Source organism: Micrasema longulum, unplaced genomic scaffold (genome assembly GCF_059751315.1).
Source record: "Micrasema longulum isolate JH-2025_06_02 unplaced genomic scaffold, ASM5975131v1 h1tg002094l, whole genome shotgun sequence".
Lineage (NCBI taxonomy): Eukaryota > Metazoa > Arthropoda > Insecta > Trichoptera > Brachycentridae > Micrasema > Micrasema longulum.
Window position 1 is genome coordinate 192,911 of NW_028279261.1, and position 12,308 is coordinate 205,218.

General features: G+C 37.6%; 1 protein-coding gene across 1 annotated transcript in view; it reads right to left on the minus strand.

Annotated features, from left to right (window-relative positions):
• Window positions 1-12,308, minus strand: part of polybromo (protein) — a 65,593-nt gene that overhangs the window by 16,325 nt on the left and 36,960 nt on the right. Inside the window, 7 exon segments of the mRNA XM_088239210.1 lie at window positions 2,407-2,548; window positions 7,423-7,553; window positions 8,367-8,664; window positions 9,505-9,600; window positions 10,380-10,513; window positions 10,681-10,786; window positions 11,138-11,204. Coding sequence (XP_088095336.1) covers window positions 2,407-2,548; window positions 7,423-7,553; window positions 8,367-8,664; window positions 9,505-9,600; window positions 10,380-10,513; window positions 10,681-10,786; window positions 11,138-11,204 — 974 coding nt within the window.

Here is a 12,308-nt window from a genome sequence, read left to right on the forward strand (position 1 = left end):
GTTTTCACTCTAGAATATTTCATTATTATTATTATGGATAACTTATACAGCGCCATTTTCGTAATATAATACCTCAAGGGCGCTTTACAAAGTGATTATATAAAGAAATCAATTTTATTTTAACTTTTTTAATTTAAGAAAAACAATGTACTTTGTCACCACATGCTAAGGATTTGTTCAAATGATTTAGAGAACAAGTGGGTTTTAAGTTTCTTAAGAAACATCACTTCACTCTCACAGTTTCGCACCTCTGCTGGGAGAGCATTCCATGCCGTAGGGCCTGCGACCGCAAATGCGAGTTTGCCGAATTTAGTGCGCTGTTTGCGTAGATGTATAATAACTGTTCCTTTGACGTAGATGTAGCTGATCTAAGCGCAAGACGTCTGTCAGCTAATTCATCTGGAATGCAAAGTTCCCTTAGGTATTCTGGAGCAGAGTTGTGCAGTGGCTTATACATAAGCCAACAGAGTTTGTATTCCACCCTCTGTGGAAAATGTAGCCAGTGTAATTCATAGTCCCCGAACCAGTCCAGGGTCTATGAATTACACCAGGTACCAGTACCTGAGGCGTAAAACTGATCATTTTACTTTCATGTAACAAAATTGATCAAGATAGTGCCCCAGGCGCCCTGCGGCAGAGGGGCGCCGCAGGCTCTTCGATTGTTTGTTCGGCCACACGGGCTTTTCTGCCGCCTAAGCTTTCTGTAAAATAATGAGCTGCTTCGTGTGCAGCCCATGTTGAACGGCAATGTAAAAGCTACTCCGATTGAGGTCCTTTGAGGAATCAAGAACGCCGGCCAAGGAACTTGTTCCCGAATCTTTGGGTCACACTCCAAATTCTACTGACTATTCCCGTCACCGTTGCTAGTGGTGAGCGCAGCTTCGGCAAACTGAAACGAATTAAACGTATCTACGTTCAACAATGCCCGAATGTCGTTGCACTTGCAATACTTTCCATTGAGACGATGAGTGATGATGCTCGTAAGTTAGATTTTGGAGATGATATATCATCATTCACAAACGCAAAAGCCCGTATAATTCCCAAATTTTTTTTTTGTTTTCCTGCCATGTTAGTTAATAAAATAAAAATAAATAAAAAATCCTGCTACATATTTCTGTACTTTCTCTCTACTTTATATTACCTAATAAGAGTTACTAATAGAAAATCATAAAAATCGGGTTGTTGTCCTGTGGCTAGTGTCACGGACTCACGGACCAAAGGTCCGTGGTTCGAATTCCACTCTACCCCAACTCGATTCCATTTTCTAATAGTGAATTATTTACAACTCGTTAAAAAAGGCCCTCAAAATTAAATATTTGGGTAAATCATAAGAACGCAATTATTTCTTTTCCCTTTAAAAAAAAAAAACTCCAAAATTGATGTAGTTAAGTCTATCAGAGATTTAGGAGTTGTTTTGGACTATAAACTGACATACAACGAGCATATAGGTAATACAGTTAATAAACCACTGAAATTGCTTGGCTTCATTAACAGAATATCTTCTGATTTTACCAATGTCCATACAATCAAAACTCTTTATTGCTCAACTGTTCGCCCTCTTCTAGAATATGCCTCCTAGAATAGTGGTCTGGTCTCCATTTTACCAATCGCATAAATCACAGTGAATCAGTCCAACATTGCTTGCTTCGAAAAGTAGCGTGGATGCTTGGACTAGAGAGAGGTAATTATTCTTACGCTGATATAGAGTCAATGTTAAATATTTCTAGCCTACAAAAACGTAGAACTAATGTTGATTCCATATATATGTTCGGCATACTAAATGGTATCATCGATGTTCCACCATTACTGGGACAAGTAAAATTAGATATTCCGACTCGTAGGTTGAGAAACAATGAAATACTGTTCATCGATCAGCATAGAACTAACTATGGCCTTAATTATCCAATGACCCGTGTTTGTCGTATTGTTAACTCAAGACAGGATCTGGACAATTTTTGGTTTAACTGTGCTTTAAAATAAATATTTTATACAATTCACTATTTATAAAGATCTTTTATTTAGTAGAGATCGACAGCCATAATTTTATTGAATTGGCTGCAGCACCAGCTCACATTTTTACCTGGCCCTTAATTGGATTAAGAAGAAAGATTACATCAACAATTAATAAAAAGACCGATATTGTCTAATACATGCTAAGTTCGACTGTAGTATAAAGGTTATGGTTATTTTTTAAATATCTCCATTTAAACGCCAAAGGCTCGATACGTCTTGTAAATGTATAATGTAGTTTGTATTTTTTTGCGCTAATTCGTTAAAATAAAATGACAAATTTCCGGCGCGTACAAGAATGAGATGAGACCGTCTACGCACAAACAAACGAACACGAGAAGAGAAGGGGCAGAAGGGAGTTTGGTTTGCAAGGAAGTGTTAATCTTAATTACTAACCCGACCCTTCACCTATGCAATGTTCCGTGCAGTCGCCGAAGTCCTCGAACTGGTAGTCGCACACGTCCCACAGGCACTCGTACACAAAGTCGGGGTGGTAGTTCTTCTCGTTCTTGTCGGGGGGTTGGATGGTAGGAGAAGGCTGAAATGAAAGGCAAAAACGAGCTCATGAAAAAATCGCACCCCCCCCTCGTACAGGGGTGAACGCTGTTGCGGCTGTAGAAAAAGCTTTTACCGTGGGTATTTTGTATGTAAGTATGCGAGATGAAAGCTTTTTCTACGGCAGCGAGAGTGGTTCAGAATAGCACCGCAGAGTACCACAAATCTGAATGCGTCAAATTGAGAAAAATGACTGAAGATTTTGACATTCTGTCGCATTAGACAATATTAATAAAAAACGTTAGATAAAATAATGTCTTAATTTGAAACATAAGTGTCTCAAAAAAATTACAAATTTACTTTGTGAAGAATTCTTCATGAGGATTTGTCAATTTATCCCTATAAACTAACCCTTGTTCAAGAATTTAGTGCTTTTGACTATGCAAACCGCTAAAATATCTGTTAGGAAATTCTTCCGCAAATCCCTCTAAGAGCAAAATTTTTTTGTAGTGATGAGGGCTATTTTTATCCCTCTCGAGCTGTCAATTAGTAGTTTAGTCGTGTTGTTACCACCTTTATGTAGGCACCTAGTTGGTGGCCTAATTTTGTGATGTACAAAGTTATGTGGGTGCACAGAATGAGAGCAAGTAAAACAGGGTACTTACGTTTTACACAAAGATTTATTCACGAAACTAAACTACTGAAGCTAACACATTGAAAGAAGGATTCTTATAACTATATTAGGCAAAATAAAATGAAGTGGGTAAATCTAAATTGGCGGTAATTTTGTGCCTCGAAGACGCGTGCGGTGAGGTCGGAATCCGGTAGTTTTCTCGAAGCCGGTTTGGCCCGTTCGTACGCTCTACGTCGGCGTTCGGCAATGTTCGGCTCGTGCCGTCGTTGTCGACCCGCCACACAGCCCCCTTCCAAGTTTTGAAATCTGTTTTTCAAAACTGACGCTGTATCACCCTCCTGCCGCTACGCGTTGTGTATGCCGGTTGTTCTGTTGGTGTTTCCGTTTCTGCTGGACTGGCTCGTTCTTCCGCTGTCTGGAACGCCGGCTTGCACCTGTCCAGCGAAACCTTTTTATGTTCGCCATCCACGTCCAGTGTTACCGTCTTTTCCGCCCTGGTGATGACCTTGTAGGGCCCCTTGTAGTTCGGCATCAGGGGTTTGTACACTCTGTCGTCCCTCAGAAACAAGTGTGTGGCTCTCTTTAGTTCCGGGTGGATGAAAACGTTACCTTTATTGTGGTGCTCGACTGGCCTTGGTTTGACGTTTTGCATGAAATTTACCAGTTGCCTAGTGTAGGAGTCCGGGTCAATGTAGTCGTTCGTCTGCTCCAGGATGTCTGCTGGTAACTTTAGTTTGCACCCATACAGCATCTCTGCTACTGAGTGCTCTGCATTCGTGCGCAGTGTGGCCCTCAGTCCGAGTAGTATGGTGCTGATCGATTTTGTCCACGGAACAGGGTGGTGAGCTTTAATGGCCGTCTTCAGCGTTCTATGAAATCGCTCGATCATGCCATTACTTTGTGGATGGTAAGGCGTCGTGTTGGAGTGTGCTATGCCTGATCTGGAACAAAACAAGTTAAAGTCCGTAGACATGAATTGCCTACCCTGATCAGTTATAATTTTCTCCGGTACGCCGTATCTCGCAATCCAGTTGTCCCAGATGGCTCTGATGATTGTGTGGGTCTGGATATCTGCGATAGGGATTACTTCCGCCCATCGAGTGTATCGGTCGATACATGTGAGGCAGTACCTCAGTCCCTCTGATGGTGGAAAAGGTCCGATGAGGTCGACATGGACCACGCAGAATTTCTGTCTCGGCATGTCGATCTTGATGATCGGTGTCCTCGTGTGTTTGTTGACTTTGCTCTTCTGACAGGGTATGCAGGCCTTCGTCCAAGCTGCGCAGTCTGCTTTCATATTTTTCCAGACGCCTCTTTGACTGATGGTCTTGGTCGTGGCGTCGGCTCCTGCATGGTTGAGGTTATGCACTTGGTTGAAGAAAGATCTCTGTAGCGTTTTTGGGATGTACGGTCGCATGTTGCCTTTGTTGAGATCGAAGACGATTTCTTGTCCCTGCATGTTGGTTTTGATCAGGTTCAGAGCAGTGTTCTTGTCGTCCAAGAGTGCGAGTAGTTCGTTGTCCTGCCTTTGTTCTTTATGGATCTTTTCGAACGATATGTTTGCCTCTTGTTCGATCATGTCGATTCTTGATAAGGTATCGGCGACGACGTTGTCTTCTCCTTTTATGTATTTGATGTCCGTGCTGAACTGTGAGATGTAGTCTAGATATCTGAGTTGTCTGGGGCTTTCTTTGTCGTGACTTTTCCTTCTAAACACGAATTGTAGTGGTTTATGGTCCGTGTATATACAGAATTCTCTGCCCTCCAGATAATGTTGAAAGTACCTTACAGTCTCAAAAATGGCTAGTAGTTCCCTGTCGTACGTACTATATGAACACTGAGCCTTGTTCAACTTTTTTGAGAAGAAACTTATCGGTTTGTAGTTGATGCCGTCTGTGGTTTGTTGTAGCACGCCTCCGATTGCGTAATCTGAGGCGTCTGTCCACACTGACATCTTGCTGCTTTCCTCTGGGTAGCTAAGCTTAGTGGCGTTGATCAGCGAGTTCTTGACCTCTTCGAAATCGTGTGTAGTGACTTCGTTCCACTCTACTTTTCTGTTGTCATTCTTTTTTGCTCCCTTGAGGTAATCGTGTAGTCGTATCAATTTGTGTGCTGCTCGTGGTATGAATCTTCGGTAGAAGTTTCCCATGGCCAAGAATCTTCTCAACTGCTTAATGGTTTCTGGCTTGTTGAGGTTCGTGATGGCTTCCACTTTTGTTGGTTTTATTTATTTTACCATACGGCGGAACACATTTTCCAACTATTAGGTATTTGTATTCTCCAAGCCTGAGTGGTCCCCTCAATATTAATATTCCTTTTGATTGTCCGTTGTACAATATATCAAGTTTAAAAATGTTTATGGTAAAACTTCAAATCTGTAACACATAATAACATGCATAGCCTAGGTTAAAAATATAAACATATATAGTACAGTCACACGATATAATGTATATAGAAAAAAAGTATGGATACTAATGTCCACGTACTAAGTTAAACATTCGTCGGCTTAGCCGCCCGAATATCTGTTTGTTTGATAGTTTCAAGTTGTTTACAAAAATAAAATTTTACAAATTGCAAGTATTGTGCACGACTGCGCCAGCTGAAAAATATTTCCGATAGATTTCGCTGGTAAAAAAAAAAACTTACTCCCGCAGTGCGTTCACGAGGAGAAAACTTTCGGATGCCTACGTCACGCTTGTCTCGCCATCTAATATTTGTCAAAAATAATTATGTTCCGGTACCCTGTAAGTACCTCTACTCAATCTGGCACCCTATGTAAATGTTCGTGTGAATTGTTTGTGTGTTCGACTCAAGAAAAATAAAAAAAAATAAAATTTATATGTGTTGTAGGAATGTATTACTCGGCGTGCGATTTTTGGTGAGCGAGTCGCTCGAACGTATTATATTATGTTTGTTTATAATAATTTTAGTTAAATTATGAATCACCTGTTTGAATTAATCCCGGCCGAGTAATATTGTTAAGAAATTAATCACAGTTTAATCAATTCACTAGTTACATTAATTACATTTACATTAGTTACATTTACATTGAAGATTGTTACCGACAGAAAAATTCACTCGATTCGCTCGGTCTTTGAAAAATCTAATTCTATTATATATTATAATTATTATAATATAATTCTATTATACTAAATTAATTAACCTTACAATAAGTTAACCTTGAAATAGATTAACCTTGATTAATTACAAATAAATTAAAAGTGCAGTCAAATTAAAAATGAAATTTTAAATTTTTCATGTACCGACCGAAAAAAAGTAATTGTTGTACAATTTTGTCAAGCGAAGATATTTCTGTCTGAAATTTTGCGCAATTTTTATGGAATTTGAATGGGGTCACCGTGATTGCTTGTTTAATGTTGTGTTTTCGTGTTCAAACGTCGGGGTATACCACTTTTAGTCGTGTTGTTACCACCTTTATGTAGGCACCTAGTTGGTGGCCTAATTTTGTGATGTACAAAGTTATGTGGGTGCACAGAATGAGAGCAAGTAAAACAGGGTACTTACGTTTTACACAAAGATTTATTCACGAAATTAAACTACTGAAGCTAACACATTGAAAGAAGGATTCTTATAACTATATTAGGCAAAATAAAATGAAGTGGGTAAATCTAAATTGGCGGTAATTTTGTGCCTCGAAGACGCGTGCGGTGAGGTCGGAATCCGGTAGTTTTCTCGAAGCCGGTTTGGCCCGTTCGTACGCTCTACGTCGGCGTTCGGCAATGTTCGGCTCGTGCCGTCGTTGTCGACCCGCCACAGTAGTAATAATTAACAAAATATTCAATTTTGGGCTGAAAATAACCTACAGCAACTCCGCAAAAGACCACTCCATTGAAATTGCGGCCATACCCATCGAAATGTCCCAAAAATCATGCAAAAACTTCAAAAATCTGACCGCCGACATCTTTTTGATATAATTTTCAAACCACGGTGTAAAAAATGGGTTTATCTACAGATTTGAATAAAATTAAAGAGCTTTTCTCTGAATTGCACCGTTTTTTATTTATAGCCCTTAAAAACTGTTCAGTCGGCTCTGCCCCCTCTGCATATAATATTTATGTCTTGTCTAGCCAGCGTAGTAGCTAGTGGCATGTCAGGGAGGCAGCCGCCAGGCAGGGCGCAACCTTCGGTAGCGCAACCCTCTTTCTAGTAAATAAGTCTCGGGGGGTGCAAAACTCAAATCTTTCCAGGGGCACTTATGGCCCTAGTTACGGCGCTGTGCGCAGCCAAAGAGATTTTTTCAATTTCCAAAAGTGCTAACTTACCGCGACAACCCTCAACTCGGGGAATTTAGCCATAGCTTCTTCATTGACCTTGGCCGCTTTTTCTTCCCAGATCTGCTTAGTGGAACCGGGAAGGGAGCGCCACTCATTGCCCACGATACGAGATATTTCACCTACAATTGTTAATAAAAACACTGTAAATTTAAAAATACATATGTATACATATAAATCTGTGTTGTCTTTCCTTAACTCTTGTATGGCTGTGATGTCACAGTAGTCGACATAGGACACAAGACTTTATATATCTCTCTTATTTTTAAAATACAAATAAATGCAGGATTGAGAACACTCAGACATCGGGAAATATTTAAACTGCCTTTGTTTTCAAATAATGCTACATACCACACACCTATGGCCCGCATGTGTCGGGAATATAATATATGTACTGCCGAAACAATAAAATTGTCATTTTTCATGATACTCTCTCAGCTTTTGCGAATAATCTCTTAGGAATAAATCTTATTCAATAAGTACACACGTACAACTTATTTTTTATTGCATTGTATCCTGTATAAACAAAAATATTTAAAAATATGTATTACAACTTAACGTAAAAATCTATTTTGTGTAATTCTATAATTGAAGATATATATGCATGTTAAATTATTTCGACAAATGCTTTTAAATTGTATGTTTTCTAGTATGTATCTTTGTTGAATTACCTAATAAAATAAAATAAATTAAAAAAATTATAAAAGGGAGTGAATTCAGCCTGTCTACAAACATTCAAAACAATGTTGGTAAATTATCATCTTAACTAAACTAAATTCAATGCAGGTGCAGTGTAATTTACCTTAATTGACAATTGTCTTCTGTAAAGTTATGGTTTAGCGACTTACGTTGTATTTAAATTGAAGTGACGATATAATAATTTTTCAGGTGTTTCTTAAAAGCATCTCAAATATTGGTTTTGAAGTGAAACATACCAAAGGTAGATTCAGGGTGACTGGCTGATATGCCCTTCCTCACGTCTCCCGAGTAGAGGATGTACCCTGTGATGAGTTTCTTTCTCTCCTCGCCGGGCGTGGCCGCCTGGCCGCCGCGCTTCTTCTTGGCGGGCGGCGCGGCGACCGGCGTGGCGGGGCTGGCGGTGCCCACGGGAGTCCCGGTCGTCCCCTGCACCGTCGTTGCGGCCGGGGAGGCCATGGACGACTCATCGAGGGAACTCTCGAGAAGGATCTCCATGTCATCGGGTTTGAGCGTCTCCGAACAGAAGAAATTCAACTACAAAGGCATTTTAAAAATGATAACATTTTTTTTTTCAACCGGAAAAGAAATATTTGTGTTCTTATAATTTTTCATTATTAAACAAGTCAATCTTAGTTATTACGAGGAAAAAGAGACTGACTGAATTTGCTCATTATAACGAGCATTACTTAGAAAGAAGGACACATCTAACATTTTTTCGAAAATGAGTTAAATTCATATTCGGAATCAGGAAAAAAATATGCATCTACTAAAAATACATCTATCTTCCTAAAATAACCACAACCCTATTATTTTCACTAATAAATGAGACTTAACTGCAAAAAGTCTTAAAGATCACTAAATACAAAAGGCTGTTCTGACTTATATAATTATGAAAGACTGATTAAAATACTTATTTTTTCTTCTATTCTGTTTTTAAAAACATCTAAAATGAATTTACCTACTCGTATTCAATTCAATTTAAGATCTGCTGGTAATTTCGAAGTTATTTGATTATTAGGTCAACGTTACTAGTTTGAAAAGCAGTAAATGGCCAGTAACGTCTATTTTATTTAGTTGAGTTTAGAAACAAAAAAAAAATGACAATCTGACCCTGCAAACTCACGAAATTAAAAAAATTCCATTATTTTCTGAATACACCTCGTATTAGGAGTTAACGTAAGTTTATTTAGACTTCCATATAAGGATAAGCTTCGGAGACTTGACCGCACTAGAACAGTGAAAAGAAAAGGGGATCTTATTAAAGCTTATACTTAATTTACTTGTAAATTTAAATCTACATAACGTAATTTGCCTCGACATCAGGCTTGAGTGGAGGTGGTGTGGATTTTTTTGTTAAAATGAAAAGAAACTTGCCACTTGGTTGTTGGAAGGCCGAATGACTTGTGGAGTCTGGGCCTCCTGCATGTTGGCTAGGGGGGGGGGTCCTAGTTGACGGGGGAATGAGTAGATCTGAAAATAAATCATACATTTTGATCAAATAAATAAAAACAACTTTGTTTTTAACCACATATTTAAAGCTATACAAGCTTCTTTATTTATTATTTTATTTTTATTATTTTTTTTTTTATGAAGGTATACTTAACGAATGAACTCTATCCTATTGTATTTTATCAGTATTATGCTGTGTGAGATGGATATGCTCAAAGCTAGACAGGAGTGGACTAAAGGAAATATTGTTTAACAATGTTTGAGTATGTCCAAATGCTTGCAGACTGCAAATGCCTAGACTTCCATATTCCCTTCTCAAAAATGTTTTCCCTCTCTGTTGAAATTAATTGAAATATTGTTTATTCGATTATTTATTAATTTTTTCTTATTATGAATTGGTTTTTTAATTTCTAAGTTGTCTAATTTTAATATTTTATTTTAAACATGAGGAACTTTTAATACAGTGTCTTTTACTCTGATATTAAAGTTTCTTTTAGTTTTTCCAATGTAGATTGAGTCGAAATCATTACAGTTTAATTGGTATATTTTATGCCAGATTTATTATATTCAGAGACTTTGTCTTTGTGATTTTTTGACAATGTTTCGATATTGTTAGCTGTGTAGAAATACATTAAGTTCACTTCTGTTCTTAACCAGCCAATGACAGGTCATAAGCCATGTAAATGCCTAGACTCCCATATTCCCTTCTCAAAAATGTTTTCCCTCTCTGTTGCAACAAATTTAAATATCCATCTCTCTTGAGATGTCGTATCTAGTATATTTTTTGTTAAAATACAAACCTCGTCAGGGGTCACTGTGTCTGTATGCTCGTATTTTCGAAGGCCGGTTTTCAGTTTTCTAGAAGTGCGATTCGATTCATCGTAAAGGGCCTCGCATACAAACACGTCTGATTCAGGAATCTCCGTTGGTCGGCCTAAAATTCATTTTTAGCTATTACAAGATAAGAAAAATAAATAAAATCTTATATACACATTGTGCCATTCACAAATTGTGTATTGCACTTTCTAATTGGAAAATTAATCTTTCAAACATAACATGACGTTTCTTTTTGAATTTGAAAAAAAAACTAAATTCACTTACATTTCAAATACTCGTCATAATGCAGAACGGCACATTTTCCAACAATGCCAACCAGGGGACTCGAGTCATGTACTGCAGTTAGCAAAATCTCTTGCTTGTAAAATACCTGCAAATAGTTTTTTTTTTTTTAATATTAACATAAATCATCTCTTTTGAATAATAAAATAAAGTACCTACCCAAAATAACAGAAACAACCTAAATTTAAGGAAATGTGTTTTAATTTCTGGCAACACAGATTATTCACAATGCAATATTCTAAATTTGAAAGAATGCTCGGTATGTGGTACCTACAGAGAAATATAAATTTTAACAATGGTAATTTAAATTATATTCTAAATTCAAATAAAATTTTGCTTTTGTTTCCCGTAAGCTTTTATGACATGTTTTTACATTGGTAATGTTTCAGTAATTTGTCACATTGTGTTTTAAAATTGATTAAATTATAAAAGCGCATACCTTATTGATTGTTCCTACAACTTCTGAGGGCTGTATCAGCCATGGGCCACGGAAATAGCACTTTCCACTGAAAAATGATAAAAGTGTTAAATTGTCCATCAAAATAAGGATGGAACCATAGAATTATAATATTCTAGAAACCGCGTGCGCACATCAAACTGAAGCCGACAAAACTACTCATAAATAAGTAGTTTTATGTTCTTGCAATTAGTTACTCTGTAGACGTCGCTTCGTACGCAGCTGCCGATTTAAATTCAATAAGGCCGTGTTGTCATTTTTAAGTGTCAAAATACTGCTGGGATTAAAAGGGAATAGGATAGGATCACATTTCACATGTAAGTAGCGAATTAAAAAATAATATGATTAAATTTTTTTACCGTCTGTCAGATTGTTAAATAAAACAAGGAGGACATTTTGTTAGTACCGCCAGCGTAGACTATTTTCTTATCCGGCTTTCAATAAATAAACCTTGGTTTAATATTAAACTGTATTAATTTTACTCAATTACTAATTTCAAAAATTTTTTTTTTAAAGAAATATTTGCGTTCTTATGATTTACCCAAATATTTAAGTTTGATGGCCATTTTCAACGAGTTGTAAATAACTCACTATTAGAAAATGGGAATCAAGTTGGGGTAGAGTGGGATTCGAACCACGGACCTTTGTTCGTGAGTCTGAGACACTAGCCGCAGTACCACAACCTGTTCAAATGTTTACATAATAAAAGAACCTGTATTTTTTTTATAGTCCAGTCAGTAAAATATTTTTTGTGATACAACATAACGCAAAATTATCTTACATTTGTGTAATGATATTATATTGTTCGCGGTTTGGCAACATTATGCGGCCACTTCACGCATGCGCGCGGGTGGGATGTCATGCAGGGGGCGGGCGTTTGGCAACTTTTGGACACCCAGCGATGTATGCAAACTTGATTCTACGCGCCTTCTGGCATATTATAATACTATGGATGCAACCATAGAATTGAGAATAGTCCAGAAGGAGTGTAGAATCATATTTGAATACATCGGACAGTGTCCAAAAAACCCCCATTTTCACCGCGCGCATGCGTGAAGTCACCGCGTAATGTTGCCAGACCGCGAAAAATATAATCATATATTTATTTATCTATATAATCATATCATATATTTATTTAGCAAAGTAAAAAATT